We start from the raw sequence: 16,053 nt of genomic DNA, 5'->3' as shown, positions 1-16,053 counted from the left end.
TGGAACGCCCCGAGCGGGTGGGCGGGGCTGGCGAGTTGCTGCTTCCCATTGGTTGCGTGCCGTGTCCGTCCCGCAGGGCCGCGCGGCCATTGGGCGGCGGCGGCGCTCGTCCCGCGGCGGCGGCGGCGGCGGCGGCGCGCGGGGGAAGATGTCGGGCGGCGACGCGAAGAAGCTGGTGCGCTCCCCCAGCGGGCTGCGCATGGTGCCCGAACACCGCGGCGCTCGCAGCCCTTTCGGCCTCGACGAGCCGCCCTGGGTGCCCGACAAGGAGGTACCGCCGGGGGCAGGGGCGCCGCACTTCCCTTTCCCCCTTCCCTTTCTCTCTTCCCTTTCCCTTCGCTTTTTTATTTCCCATACCTTAATGGATTAAAGGGCGCAAGGATAGGTCTATCACTCGTTTTTTACGGGTGTACGGCCCCGTCGCGAAAGTTGGGGAGCGATTTGCTGATTTAGAAGTGTAGCGAGCTGTGCAGCGTTGCTTTAAGTGCTTATTAAGGTGGTTCTGAAAGCCGTGCAAGTTTAAAACTAATTGCACACATTATTGAGGCAATAAGGCTGAGTTAGAGCAGCCCTCCTGGCTCCTGGTGTGAGTGTTCGTAGTGTTTAACAATCGTTGAACAACTCCGTCTATTTCAGTCAACTTTGCTTTCAGTACTTATCAAGTAAACAACGTAAGGGTGATATTTTTAATTTCATGTAATGAGAGCTATTTGTTGCCAGTCCCTGCAGCCAGATGCTCATACAACATAGAATCCATTGTTTATTTATTTATTGCCAGCGTTCTGTGGTGTGGACACACGCCAGTGCATTTAAATGTGACCGGAATGAGGATTTCTTTTAGATGAGCCAATGTGAATTTAAGCCGGGACTCATCCAACAAAGCCGTTCTTTGGCAGATACGGACGTGGTTGCTTGTTTGTGTGGGAACACTGAGTCCTCCCTTGGTTAGGAAGGAGGAAGAAAATTTTTTCCTCTACCTAGTATCTCTTGATGCTGAAAGTTCTGTGTAAAAGTAATAATAATTCTGGAGGCTCGCTCTGCCAGCACAGCTCATGCAGCTCCGGCCAGCCTGTCCTGCTATAAAGGGTGGGAGTCGTAAGTCACTTGCTGGCTTTGTTCAGAACAATTCTTTTTTGGAAAGTGAGTTTTTAACTCATTCTGAACAAGCCGTCTGCTGCTGTATCTTGTGAGAGTTTTCTCAAGTTGTTCTTTTCCATACACAGAAAAACCTCCCAGCCATCATCAGCAGCTGTTTCTTGCATATCTTACGTGAAGTGTGGGTAAGGTAAATTTTCGGTGGAGTGTCCTTTGAAGGACTGAGCCCCTGTCCCCCCCAGCTGGCACCGCGTGTGCTCTGCCGTCTGGGTGTGTCGCTCGTGGGATGTGTGTTTATCTGTGAGCCACGTCTGAGCAGTTCTTGGGCAAGTGGTTTCCCTTTGTGCTGCTTCTGCTGCCCGGCGGAGTTGCAGCATCCCGTGCACTCACCTGGAAACCTGATTCCTGACATCATCTCATCGGGGGATATTGTTTGTGTAACAGTTCAATTGAAATTCGTTTTCTCCCTGACCTTCTGAAGTGCAGTTTAGCGTGTCAGTAGTCCTTGATTATAGAAGACTGGTTTCATTAAGGAAAACAAAGTACCTTTAACTCAGTTCTAATATATACAACCATCTTAATTCAACTAAAGATTGTTTGGGGGTTGTGGTAGGATTTATTTAAACTAGTTAGATATACTTAGATAATTATGTCTGTATATTTTAGATACATCGGGCTGATGTGTGTTGTTAGTTTGAATTTTATATTACAGTTGTATTGCAGGTATTTTTTCTTCTTAAAGTTCAACTTTTCACCTGTAGTCTTCTGGTCAGTAGGCTGAGGGTGTTGAGTTGTGACTGCATGTGCTCAGTGACATTTGCTGTTGAGAGAAAGTGTGATAGAGGCAAATATTTTGAATGCATTTGTTAATGCAAAATTAAGAATATGAATTCTTATTTTGTGGCTAGTTATTTTACTAAATTTCTGGAAGTATTTTAGAGTTCTGCCATCCCTTTGGTTAACAACTGCCAAATATGTTACAAACTTTTTCCTTAAATAAAGCAGGCATGTGATACACAGGGAAGCTTATAAACTCCATGTTTTGTTAAGAAATTAAATTTAAAGAGACAGTGTTACCTGACAGTGAATTAGTTGAGAATGTGTGCTCTTGTTACCATGTCAGACATAATTAAAAATGAAGTGTCTGTGTCCAAGACGAGACCTTGAATGGTATTAGCAAATGCTGATCTGGCTTTTCAATTCCATTGGCTTTTGCTGTGCAGCCAGAAACACTCACAAATCCAATGGCTTTATTTCTCTTATGCAAGAAGAGTCTACTGGCTTATTTTTTAAAATTAAGGCCACCTAAGAATTACAGCAGTTAGTAGTTTCGTGATGCTTATGCAGCATTGAAATATAATTCGGTTTTTAATTTTTAGTTCACAGGATTATACAGTCTTAAAATATCAGTTACTATGAGGAATTTGAAGTGCAAGGCTGAAGCAGGACTACTGAAAACTTTACTTTTGGTAGTCTTATTTGTAATACAGATAATGAGTTGAGGTGTATTTGTGAAAGTCTGTGCTGAGCATCATTAAACTCAAGACAGACCTTAAAATGTTGGTCTCTGCATGTGCCTTGTCTGACTCAGAATTTCTTTGTTAATCACCAGCAGAGCTTAATTGATGAGATTTCTGTTAAGGAAATATTGGAGTAGAAATTGAGTAAAATGTGTCAGTTTTCCTGCAGAGGTGGCCAAACCTCGTGATACCCAGCTGTGTACCAGATGTCTCCGTGGCTGAGGAACACTGTGTGCTGCAGAGGAACTGACAGATGTGGTGGAAGGGGTTCCCTGGGGCTCTTCCGTGGCTGCAGGAGGGAACTGAGCTTTCCTTAGCTGGCTCCTCTTCTGGCTCAGGCTCTTGGAGGGGCATTGATTGTGTGGCAGAGCTGCCCTTGGACTCCTGGCAAAATCCAGGCTCAGGCAGTGAACTGGCCTGGGCAGCTGCAGTGTCAGCACCGTGAGCTGTGTCTGCCCTTTTGCATCCTGCCCTTTCCCCCTCTGGCCTCAGCTGCTTTGGCCAGGTGTGTTCCAGGGTGGGATTTCCTGAACTTTCTTGTTAGCAAAGGTTCACTGTGTTAAGGAGCTTAGCCAGGTGTTCCCATTCATCACTTCTTGAATCACTCTGTTATTATTTATGCAAATAAAGCATGTGGAGTGTAACTATAGATTCCTGTCCATCAATGGAGTTCTCACCTCTGGCTGGATCCATGGGATTATGGGAATAAATTATCATACTTGAGCAAATCCATGAGAAGTTTGCAATGAGCCAGCTGTTGGTATTTTAAAATTAATGCAAGATCCATCAGCTGATGGATGTTTTTCCATTTTCCTCTTGCTAGATGAAGAAAAAACCCATCTTGCAGTGCCAGCTACCATGTGCAGCTTGACTTGTGATTTATTTAGGACTGCTCTTTTTATCAGGCAGGGCTATCATCTCGGGTCTGGAATTCAGAAATATTTTTCTATAGTTTGTGTTAAATAAGAGGATGGATAATTTTGTTCCTTCCTAAAAACCACTTTTATGTTTAGCATAGCATTCTGTATGAAGTCTGTGTAGGAGGGTATTTAGAAGAGTTTGGGGTTTGATTTGTTTTTTCCCTCTAGCTTGTGACTTATGCTTTCTGCTTTTTGGCAAAAACCAAAGAAACAAATATACAAAAAAACCCAAACCCCAGTCTCCCTAAAAACCCAGCCCAGGCCAGCTAAAATAAAACCCCACCACCAAAACTCAACAAAAAAATTCCCATGTGTTTTCATTAAGAAAATGAATTAGAACCCAAGTAAATTCTGGGCATACCAAAATTATTGCCAGGTGCAGCTCTCAGGCAAGCTATTTAACTACATGTCCAAAAAATAAAACATTAGAGTAGGGCATGATATTAGCTGTAGAGTACTACTTGTTACAGAGGTGAAACCTGGTGAATGCTGAAGTTGCTTCATGCTGAAGGTTATTTGTCAGTGAGTGTTGAAATAAGCTTTTCTGCAGCCATTGTGAAAAGATGTGTTTGGATACCTTAGTTCAGTGTTATTTAAAACAATTCAGGAGCACTTCTAGTGCTCTTTTTTGTGGGATTTAGAAACAGTTTGTTGTAACAAATTCTGCAAGTAGGTGTTTACGTTTCACTACAATGACTGCCATTGCCCTCTAATGTGTTAAACGTCTGTTTAGACAGCAGAACCTTTCATATAAACTATTGCCAGTTATTAACAAGCTTACACTTCAAAAGGACATGAAAAGTTTCTGGGGAATTTTTCATTTAGGTGCCGTAATATTTTCTTGGCTGCAGTTGTTGAACTTGTGACAGTGATTGAGTATCTGCTGGAGCAAAAGTCCCTGAACAGAAGCTGTTGTAACCTGAGGAGATTTATAGAAGAAAAAGGGTTAAGTATTGAACTATGTTAATTAAAGGCAAAGGATGATTACTGTGTGCTTAGCAAATAACACCTGCTCATCTTAGGGTATGTGTTCAAGAGGACATTCTGCTGTAGTCTGAGTTAGTCTGGTTTGAGGAGTTTCGGTTTCTAGAGTTACAAAGCTTACTACAGGATCTGACCATGTTCTCCTGAGTAAGATGTCAGGCATAATTTTGCATTAATATTTGCAAGTAAATATAGAAAAAATTGCATTATAAGCCTCAGACACTGGGGTTTGATATGGTGGATAAAGATAGGTAAAGCTTTGTTGAAAACCCAGTGATCTAAGTGCTAAGTATCAGCCCTTTGGTAGGTGACTTTTTATACAGAACATTTTCGTTGTCCAACAGTCACTGACCACTTCTGGTTGTTAACACAATCCAAACTGTCACCCCTTAAACTCTACTTAGTTGCAAGGGAGAAACTCCTTCAATTTTTTTCTGGCATTTTTTGAAAGGAGTGTGGGTGTAAGTTTGTTTTAGGAAAGAGATATTTCAGGAAGTGACTTTTTGTAGCTGGAATAAACATTAGGTCTTGGTGCCTTGGAAGAAAACCAAGTATTTCATAGCATGTTTCAAAAATGTGTGAGTATTGAGAGCATTAAATTGTGTAAACAATGTTTTAGACAGTCAGCAGAGCATCGTGGCAGAATACAGCGAGGACAACTTACAGAAAAACAGTTGACTGGCATATAGGACTGTCTGCATAGCCAAACATTATCAAGAACGGTGGATACTTCCGAGATGTAGTTTTGCCTGCTGGCAAGATGCATTATTCATTAGGGGGAAGTTTGGCAGCTTTTTTCAGCTTTTTTTTGCCTTGCAAATGGAGTTGACATTATTTTGCTACATCAGTATTAAATGAAAGCCATCCAGGTGAAAAGATAATGGATGGAAATTTGTTGGAGGTGTTACTTTATACGGCGTAATATAAAGCTTGTTCTTTGTATATGGTGGTAGAATTAAAGGTGTAAAAAATTCATAGACTAATCTTAATTTCTGCTGTTTTCTAGTGCCCAAGATGTATGCAGTGTGATACAAAATTTGACTTCATAACTAGAAAGGTAAGAGAAATCAATGAGATATAAACTAGTAACTGTCGCAAAATACTAAAATGGACATCTTTTGAAAAGTAAATAAGGATTTGTCTTGAGTTTGGAAGAGAGAAATTCTGGTTGAAGTAGAAAGTGTAAACTACATAATTAGGCTCACTGGATGAAGAGAAAACACTAACATTAAATTATGTTTATTAATGGTAAGAGGTCACTGTGGAATGCATGGTGGTGTGCAGAATATGACATGGAGAATTCTGCAAAGCACCCTCCCAAAGAAGGCCAACAATGATTTTTAGGAGGGAATATCATTCCTTCATATAATTCCACTGACGATTTGTTAGCACAGGCTTGTGAAAGTGAAGAAAGATGTGGAAGTGTGTCTTGTAGTGCAGTGACATAGTTCATGTTTTTTAATTTAACTGTTTGGAGGGAGAAGGAAGGAGAAATTTAAACCAGACACACTCATGTCTTATACCAGAAAAGAGGTTTCTTTGTTTCCCTTGTGTTAGCTTTGGAAAGCAATTGGAGGTAGCCCTGGGAAATAGGTACTCCAGAGAATTTTGCAGAACATTTGGTAGGAAAGGCGAACACTGACCAAAGCTGCAGTGTTGTCAGTTACTTGTATCAAATTTGCAGGCTTGCTTTGAGCCACAAATTAGTTCCTGCTTGCTTGTGAGTACTTGTTCTGTCATGAGAACTTGCATCAGGAAGATCTGGCACTGTCACACCCCAGCAGTGATCTGGAGCACAGGCCACTGGTTGCAGATTTAGGGGCTGTGAAACACACTGCAATACTTGTTCTGGTTTCGCAACTTCATTGGATTTGTGCTGCGCTGCCTGATATTTCTGATAAGAGCAATATCTCTGTTATAAGGATGAAAATTTTTATATTTTTTCCTTGGGAGAAACTTGAGAATATGTTTTAAAAGAGAAGTATTTTCAGCTGACGATTAGAAACTTCAGTTGAAGTTCCCCAAGATCTTTTTTCAGAAATGGGAAGGGACCTGGAAACCACTCTTCTCTTGCGTTTTTATTGACAATGAGGTGAAGGATTTACTGGACACCAGATAAGGCCTTTCCTGTCTCTTCTGCTTCAGAAGCATCTTTACAGAGTGCCAGCAAAGGCTTAGATTGCTGCTGTTCATACTGTACTCAGTCCTTTGTATCCAACCTTCAGAGATTCCTGTCTGCCGCTGTAGCAGTTAATTTCCTTTACCTGTCCCTCAACTTGCACATTTCACACCTGAGAAACTGTTGTAGCAACCTTATCAAATCATTCTCTACCAGTTTCCTTTGTAAATAAATAAAGGAAATGTTCTCTTGTGCTTAGCATCACTGCCGAAGGTGTGGGAAGTGTTTCTGTGACAAGTGCTGCAGTAAAAAAGTGCCTCTGCCTCGCATGTGCTTCGTGGACCCTGTGCGCCAGTGTGCGGAGTGTGCCCTGGTCTCGCAGAAAGAGACAGAGTTCTACGACAAACAGCTCAAAGTGCTCATGAATGGTAAGCACTGAATGCACAGATGGGCTGTTTCTCTCTCATTTGTATTTATTCAAATTCTGAAGAACAGCAAGAGTGATGCCTCGTGTCCAACAAGCTGCAGTTGTCTCCTCTTTGTCATGCCTCTTGTTTTTCAGTTAATAATTCTGTGTTACTGGTTTATTTAGAGAGAGGTTCACTCTTCTTAGTTAATGTTTACACCTCTCAGTTTGTATTCCTTGGTCTTTACAAAGAGTGATTTAATTAAAGACAAATTTTTAATGCCTGTGAGAACAGATGTGCATGCAGTTGGCATTTTCCTTGAAATAATGCATCTTTTAGCCATATTCCTGTTACATTAAATAAAGATGAAAAATAGAGACTATTTTAGTATTTTCATACAAGATACAGTGCTTGTTTCAAGCTTCATCTGAGAGCTTTGATCTTGTCTGTGGCCTACAGCTGTGGTTTATGGTAGATCATCATGAGTACTCAATTTTCCATAGGATTAAACCTACATGCAATACAGTAATTCATGTTCCAATTACGTTAAGAAAGCTGAAACTTCAGTTTTTAAAATATTCTGTGATCCTTCAGTGCCTTTTGATGGTCTCTCAGCATGATGCTGGTGTGCATATGGGTCCGCTAAGCCCCACATGTCATGGGCATGGATGTTCCTGGGGAGATCCTGGGTTCAGAAGGGAGTGTGTTAATTCCTGGAGCATATAAATCATTCATCACTCTGCTTTGCCATGAGGGTGTAGAGGAGTTTTTCAATCGCATCTTCTAAACTGAAGACTTTTTTTAAAGCTTGTCCTGTTTGCATTCATGTTCTGAAGTTGTTCCTGACTTGCTCTGTAGAGCCACAGACTGTGGCCAGAGAGACGGGATGGTGGCTGTGATGTCCTTGTCCAGCCTTGGTGCTGCTGTCTCTGTCTGCGTCTCAGTTCAGCAGCAGCAGCACAGGGTCTGTGCTGGGGGTCAGTGCACCCGGCTAAACTGGGAAGTAACGAGGTGAAATTCTGGGGCTGCTGTGAGGTTCAGCTCATGGAGATGGATTGCAGACCGTTTGGCAGGGCTGGATGTTACTTTCTTCCTTTCCCAGGCCAGCAGTATTGGGATTAGGTAATACAGGGAGCATGAGGCATGGAGGAAGTAAAGGGGTAGGGTGTGTAGGGCTGCTTGGAGTTCTGAGTCACTTGTCTAATGTAGCAACAGTGACTTTCCCCATGCCAAAGCAGTTTTGAGGAGGAAGAAATACAACATGAAGGCTGAAGTTCATTGGCCTCACAATAAGACTGAGCCAGTCTTCAGTAATGAAAAAGAGATGTCTTTACTGTTTATTAAGCATAGAACTGAAGGTCACGTCCTGCTATTAAAATTGTTCTCTTTTTTTAATGCTGAAACAGTTGTTTGTGTTACAGTGACCACAGAGGTCTTTAATTGCCTGTCTTTGCCACCTCCAAATCTCTTCTCATTTTTATAAGATTCCTCTTGGATATCATCTGCATTTTTACATGTGGGAGAAATCACATAGCACATGTGATAAGGTCCTGTGATTCAGAACATGATAGTTAAAGATCAGCATTTTATACTTGAGTGTTTTGCTGATGTTAATCAGTTTAGCATTTCAGTTATTCTCTTACTGCACTCAATTCAGTAATAGTATTAGTAAGTAAAGGTTAGTTATGCTTCCTGATACTTGAAAATTGCTTACTGAATTCTGTATTAGTATGCTAAAACATTTCTTTCCAGGTGCTGCATTCTTTGTAACTCTGGGAACATCTGATAAATCTGAGCTCATGGTCTGTCGACTTTCCACCAACCAGAGGTGAGAAAGATTGATTGATAGAAATTGCACTTGTAAACTATAGAATTGTTGCCCTTACAGCTCTATTATTACATAATAACCTAAAAAAATGTGACGAACATGCCCTAAGGATACTGGAGAGAGTAATCAGACTGATAGATCCAACAATACTGGAATGTTTGTTTGAATTTACTAGCAATGTGGATCAGAATGTCTTGGAAGGGTGAAATTTCAATGAAAAGTAGTATTTTCTGATTGATTTCTATCCCTCCTCACCCCAAAGAACACATAAACAGTGTCACTGAGAGATTGTTTTATTTTTTTTCCTTTGATTTGGACTTGATATTTAGATAAAAAAAGTTTTCCTTCTATTATGTAGATACCTGGTTTTGGATGGAGACAGCCATTATGAAATTGAAATTACACAGATTTCAACTGTTCAGATACTTACAGAGGGATTTACTCCTGGAGGTAAATTTTTCTTTTACTATAAATGAAGTATTAAGAAAAAAAATGTGAAGCTGCAGTTATTGAGGTAGACAGTGCATTCAGTGTAACTGTGCTAGTTACAACTGCTCTCAGAATAGAGCAGTCTGTGAGACCCTGTCCATGTGGCTACTGGGATTTGGGGAAACACCTGAAGATTGAGAAGTTCCCCTACAGCCTTAATGTTGGAGAGCCTCTAGATAAACCTGAGTATGGGTGGTTGTCATCTGTTCTCTTGGGTAAACACAGATGTTTACTGATTTAAGAGCTTATAGGAGGGAACTGTTAGTCTTTGGTAGCTTCCATTTCAGAATCCAGCTGGGATTTTGCCATCAGTGGTGCAAACATTAACAGAATGAAATGGGGGAGGGGGAAATAAATAATTAAACTGTGCTTTCTTAATTTCATTCAAGATTTAAGGGGTGGCCAAATGAAACTGGTAACACCTAAACTGGCGTGCAGCTACTTACTGCCCCATCTCTTACCAGATTTTAGAGTATTTCAGGATGAACCTGAATATGATTTGACTGAAATGAGAACAAACAAGGTCAGGAATTTCAATAATTGTTCTTTATCAACACTTCTGTCACTGCTGGGTTTTTCTAATTGCACAGCCTATCTGTGCAATATTCAGTCAGTATAGCATGTTAACTTGAATAAACTTACCTTGGTATTCAAATCAACCAGGTGTATTGCTGGGTCACTTAATGCTCCTGTAATTTCTTGTTCACCACTCTTCTGACTGCTTTATCTCTTTTCTGCCTGCGTTCCTTCTTGATGGTAGGAAAAGATATTCACACTTACACCAGCCTTCTGGAGAGCCAGCCTGTTACTGAAGGTATCACCAATGCCTTTCAGCATGACTCACCCAAGCATGTCATGACCCCCTCACATCTTTCTTCTCTGCAGTGTTGATTATTTGCTTGATCCATAATTGCTGCTCAACTTGAGTTATGTTCAAGTCTGACATGTATCTGTTCCTTCCCATATGTCTGTTTAATAAACCAAGAGTGAATGTTTTGTAACACTCTGGAGGAGAACTGAGACACTCAAGGCCTTTTTTAGACCAATGTGCTGTTGTCCATGCTGGGAGAAGGGGAGATGAGAAATGGTATCTGCAGTGCTACACAGGGTTACAGATCACCTGCTTCAGCAGGTTGCTGAATTGGGCATACTAGAAATGAATATACTCCCTGTGTGCTGTGTGGAAAGGCTTTGCACTGAAACTGTTAATTAATGGCTTGCTTTTACACAACTTTAAATGAAAGGCCTCTTTGTTATGCAAGGTGTGTTCTGCCTTAGTAATGCCAGACATGGGCAACGTTTGGTCAAGGCTGTAGGTGTTTGATTTCCACTGGTTTATCTTTCAGTAGACTCTTAATCCATTACTCTGACCAGTAGGTGCAGGGAAGCAATTGATGAATTTCCATTTATCCTAGGAGAGTAGAAAATAGCTCTTTTATAAACCCTACTGTGGGCTTCTGACCGGGTTAGGTGCACTACCAGCACTAACTAGATTGAGTTTGGCTTAGATTGTGGTTTGTTTTGGCTCCTCAGATATTGCAGTAACAGCCTCCAGGAGCCCTCTCATGCAGACACTTTTTAAAAAGAGCTTTGCAAAAAGTGTCCTGTGTATGCTGGTGCTGTTCCTAGGGCTAGTGCTGTTCCTTAGTTCATGCTCCACTGCTGCAGGAAGTAATGACAATAACGTGTCATTCTACAAGTTCTTGTTTAAGGTCTGTATTTTTGCTTTGGTTTATCTTTGTCTGCAGCCTCAGTAAGAGAGATACAAACACCTTGCTATTGCACTGTCAGAGCAGCATCTTTTGTAGCAATTTCCTTCAGTAAGTAAATGATGTTGTCAGCTGTTCTCTAGTCTTATTTAAGCATCATTCCCAACCTTTGCCAGGTTTGGAGGGACTGCTGCCTGCTGTGCCAGACTCCGTATCCAGCAGGATCTTGCTTTGCCATCAGTCTAATTGGACACTAAGCCTACAGACCGAGGCTACAGTATGAAAGTGTGGTATCAATGTCTTAACATGGTGATAGTAAATAACGAGGGTGTTCTAGATGTGTGTGGCTTTACCTGAGGGCTGATGCAGGTTCTGCCTTGGTGCTTGGCAGAGAGGATGAAACAATACTGAGGCTGCAGGTTCCACTGCCCTGGCACTATGAGCCATGGTCATGAGCTCATTGGATCCAGCAGCTGCTCGTGCTCTGCACTGGGCAATGAGCACACTTCTTCAAACATGCTCATGAGCTGGAAAAGGTTGGTAAAACCTGCTGCTGGTCCACATGTTATTTCTCTTTTCAGGAGGCAACACTCGTGCCATAGGTATGATCCTGCAGTACAAGGTACCAGGGTCGGAGGAGGTGATGCAGATGAAGTTTACTGCTGGTGAAGACTTCAGTTGTAACAAGAAGCTGTCAGCAAGCTGGCTGGCAGCTATGCATAAGGTAAGCAAAGCAGCCAAAACTTAGACAAGGCTGAAGAAAATCTTTACATGGCGTGTTTAGTAGCACCAAAGAGAGCATTCAGCCTTAGTATTTATATTATTTTTTTATTAAGGTCTTTAGGGCCTTGTTGCTTAGGAAACAGAAGCTGTGCCTGGCTGTAGTGAACATGACTTTAGCTTTATGCTCAGAGAGCTGAAGAATTTATGCACTCTGAAGGGTGTCCCAAGATCTTATCTATGGTAGTAGATGACTTTAACGTTCCTTGGGTTTTTGTTACTGACTGAAAAAATGTGCATTATGAAATATGCTTTTGAACCTAAATTCAGCTAGTTGCTTTTACTACTTCACAAAGGTTCAAAGTTGTTGAGTTTTGGGAACAGAAAGACTTTAATCTTTTGGTGCTAGGCCCTGTATGGGTAATGAAACTGAAGGTTCGTATTTCCCAAGTCAAAGTTAAGGTGGAAAAAGCCAAAAGCCACACTCAAATCATTCACCTGATCAACTGCTGATCAGAACTGTAATTTATAATGTGCCTGCATGGGCAGGTTTGTGGCTCTTTGCTGTTTTATTGTCATTCTGGAGCTCCCCAGGGGCCCCTACCCCAGCTTTTAACTCTGTTCAGCACAGTGTGCTCAAAGTTTCTATCACCATGCAAGTGCATTCAGCACTTCCTGAATGCTAGTACCTGCCTCAGATGGAGGAAAATAGAGGAAGAATTTAAAGCCCTGGCTTTAAAGGAGGTTTTTGGAGGGGTAGGAAGCAGATAAGGTGGCTGCAAGTGAAAATTCAGTTAATGCTGCCCTTTTGCCTTTCTGTTAGGCAACAAAACTTCTCTATGAGTCTCGGGACCAGTGAGAACTGCAGATGTGGCCTCCTGAGGGCACACACAGGACACCAGCCTCCACAGACCTGCCTCTCACTTTGTGCTGATTTGACACCTGGAAATATTTGCTGTTCTTGACTCTCCCATTCCAGTGTGGTTCATTATGTAAGAACTGGCAAATGCAATGTGAGTATTTCTTTGAACCATGAGTATTCACAGTAGTGTGCAATATGTATACAGTTAATGCTTTAAACAGCCTCACCTTTTAAGACTTTGTATATTTTGTTAAGCCTTTATTGGCACTTAATATGAAAGTGACCTGCACTACAGCTAATGTACAGCACAACTTTTATAGTAACCATTATATATATATATACTGTTTGCTACAGGAAGCAAACAAAGGTGTATGTCTCTTCTGCAGAGAATAGCTTTTGGGTATAGATCTCAGGTTTTTCCCTCTATCCAAATGTTTAAAATCAATGTACAAAAAAAAAAATCTGCCTTAGATATGATTTTATAGAAATCATGTGGGTTTTTTTAAACATTTCATTTTAAACATCTAAATATTTCACCAAATACCACCAAATTTGACTTACATGAACTTGACCTTGAAACTTCACTTCTGTAATAAGCTTCCAGAATAATTTTTAGTTTTTTATTTTCTTTTTTGGTAACTAGCTTTTGTTACTCTTAACTGTAATGCTATCTGAAATTGTATACAATTTAATGTACAAATACAAATAAATTAATTCACTTATTTAAAAAAATTAGGTGCTGTTTAATTTTTTAATATACAACTTCTTAAGTGATGGACACCATGGTCTCTGAACTCTGAAAATTTTAATTTTTTCTAAAGAGCACCTGAATTTTAGTTCTAAGTTACTTTGTCCCAGTTGGAATACTCGGATACTAGTGTAAGGAGGTTCCAAAAGCAGCACATTTTCAGTGAAGCTGATAAGGAAGAAAGGTGGGTTGACAGCTGGAACTTTGGCAAGCTACAATTAGTGTTTTCCTGCAGACTGACCAAAGCCACATCTGCTATTGAGACCTCTATAAAGAGAATGGAAAATGCAGCCATGCCTTAGCAGTACTTTATTGTGCACATTTACATGTTCTCTGAATTAGTGTATCATAGGCTCTTGAAATCATCACATTCATGTAGCAAATTCTTCAACAATAATACCCTTTCACTTTTCACCACAATATATACAGTTAATGCTGACCTGTGGTAAAAGCAAGTTACAGCACTGCAGAAATGGATATATAAATTATACACAGAACTTGTACATGAAGAGTTAATCAAATTGCATACTGTTAAATGGGAGAAAATTACAAGAAATATGGCTAAAACTTATAATGGGAAATTCAAAATATACTTCTGGTATATAAAATCATGTACAATTAAAATTCCAGTGAAGTGCCTGGTTGTGGGGTTTTTTTTTTGCTTGAAACTACAACGTAGTGGAACAGGTTATTGCATAACTTGCCTTGGCAGCAGGTATAGGCTGCCAAGAACCACAGAAACTGTCCTCAAATAAGCTATTGCCTTTCTTAAATCCTTCTCTAAACCTTGTTTCTTTCTTCTCCTCGACGTGGCATCTACACGACCCTCTTTCTACTTCTATCCAGTCCTTCATCTTTTCTTCTAGACTGACTCAGGCAGACTTCAGGTGACACAGTATAACCTTTACCAGACTCTTACCCTTTTCAACTATTGCACTTTCATCCCTGCAGACATACAAATCCCTTAGGCTGCTGCAACTTCAGTACTAACTGTTGTGTCCAGGCTGGACGAGCTCAGGGGGTTAGTAGGGGAACCTTTACATTCGTAGAGGTAACACCAGTGCTGTAGGCTGAATAATAAGAAAATAAAACACCAAGTGAAATACTGTGTAGGGACTTTGAGAAGTGTACAAATACTGTTGGTTTTGTTAGTTCTCTAGCTTGATTCTAAATGCAAATAATGCAAGATGCTAGACTAGGTAAAGCTTTTGTTGGGGTTGTCCAGACTAGGATTTAAGTGTTTAGCATGTGGTCACCTAAAATCCTAGCCTTCACCAAGCTTTGGTAACTACTTAATTACACATGTAACAGGTGAAGATCTCCTGTCCTAGAACCCAAAGAGTTGATGTTGATCGGTAATGAGAACTCAACATTCACTGGTATCAAACAAAAATACCCAAAATCCCGACATGGGACAGTTGCTGTGGGGGGGTGGAGCAAACTGGACAGCGCATCTGCAATCTGCAAATGACACCTCTGAACATGGAACACAAGAAAGCTCCTACCATGGAACTTTGACTCAAAACATTGCGTTAGATGAGAGTTGGCGCAACACTGTCGGTACTGGAGGTATCGCTCTCCTCATCAGTGCTGGGTCACACACAAACGATCCTCATTTACAAACTGCAGATCTTGGGACTCATGGATGCTGTCCATTTAACAAGAGAAAGCACCATTAAAACTAAATATCATAGTTTTATTTCTCTGTGTGAAATGATCAAAAATGATGGCTCCAGTGTATGTTCTAAGTTTCCAGTTACCAGCATGGTACTGCACTGTTGTTCAACTGAATTCAAGCGAGGGTTCGCTGTCGAGGTTTTATTCGTGGATATAACTAAAAAAACAGAATAACAGTATTAGGTTTTGCATGGTTAATACCAACTTAAATAATTTATAACTAAGGGATACTTATTAGGCAGAACTGGGTGATGAAGTGTTTTGGAGGGAGAGGTTTTTTTAAGCCACAGCATGTTCTTAGGCAACTTCTGAACAACAAGAGCAGGAAGAAGAGGGCTGATTTACTCCTGCCAATAGCAGCAACATGGCTGCTCAGAAAATGACATGGTGCTTTTAGCTCAAGATCCAGAACAGACAAAGGATGCTTTTACATAAGTACAAAAATTCCCTGTTGAGTACTCAAGAGCGCTTCTTTCCTGCTCTGCAAGGTTCTCTTATGCATTTTGTCCTCAGTAGCTCTATTTAGTCATCTTACATCTCTGGCCTCTCCTGACAACAGTGTTCATCTGTCAGAGCAGCATAAATGATGTGCCACAGTTGTCATGTTCAAGGCTCTTTCCTGTTTTAAACTCACACACACCTGTGTTCTTATCTTGTACCAGGTATTAAAAACATTCCCAAAGAACTTTCTGGGCCAAGGCTTCAAGCTGCCTAATAGAGCCACCATGCTCTCTGTAAGGGCTCTATATTTTAGACAAGGGGGAGGAAAAAGTCTTAATAAAGCATAAACAATATTAAATATATTGCTATACTAAATATACTAACTTGCCCAATGAGAACCAGCACTAATCTCCTAATAGTAGCCTCTCCTTTTTGTTTACAATGGCACAGAGGCCAGAGAGAGCATAAGGATAGCCTCCTTTACACCACTTCATAGTGCTGTGTCTGGATGGTGTACAGAGGGATTCTGACCAA

General features: G+C 40.9%; 2 protein-coding genes across 9 annotated transcripts in view; one reads left to right on the top strand and one right to left on the bottom strand.

Annotated features, from left to right (window-relative positions):
- Positions 1–114: 114 nt before the first annotated feature.
- Positions 115–14,040, top strand: ZFYVE21 (zinc finger FYVE-type containing 21). Of its 2 annotated transcripts, XM_048308446.1 has the most exons (8): positions 115–271; positions 5,526–5,576; positions 6,898–7,066; positions 8,798–8,873; positions 9,232–9,323; positions 10,123–10,176; positions 11,653–11,795; positions 12,615–14,040. In XM_048308446.1, the coding sequence occupies exons 1-8, from the start codon at positions 149–151 to the stop codon at positions 12,648–12,650; spliced, it is 744 nt and encodes a 247-aa protein (XP_048164403.1). In that variant the 5' UTR covers positions 115–148; the 3' UTR covers positions 12,651–14,040. The 2 variants fall into 2 exon arrangements, with proteins under 2 accessions (XP_048164403.1, XP_048164404.1); XM_048308447.1 differs by lacking the exon at positions 10,123–10,176 and having other exon boundaries at positions 118–271.
- PPP1R13B (protein phosphatase 1 regulatory subunit 13B) overlaps positions 13,696–16,053 on the bottom strand; it is a 69,563-nt gene continuing 67,205 nt past the window's right edge. For all 7 annotated transcript variants that reach the window (XM_048308428.1, XM_048308431.1, XM_048308430.1 and 4 more), the window contains one exon: positions 13,696–15,235. In XM_048308428.1, the coding sequence (XP_048164385.1) occupies positions 15,194–15,235 (42 nt within the window). In that variant the 3' untranslated portion in view covers positions 13,696–15,193. The remainder of the gene's footprint in view (positions 15,236–16,053) is intronic.

Source organism: Corvus hawaiiensis, chromosome 6 (genome assembly GCF_020740725.1).
Source record: "Corvus hawaiiensis isolate bCorHaw1 chromosome 6, bCorHaw1.pri.cur, whole genome shotgun sequence".
Classification (NCBI taxonomy): Eukaryota; Metazoa; Chordata; class Aves; order Passeriformes; family Corvidae; genus Corvus; species Corvus hawaiiensis.
This window is presented reverse-complemented; position numbering and strand designations above follow the sequence as displayed.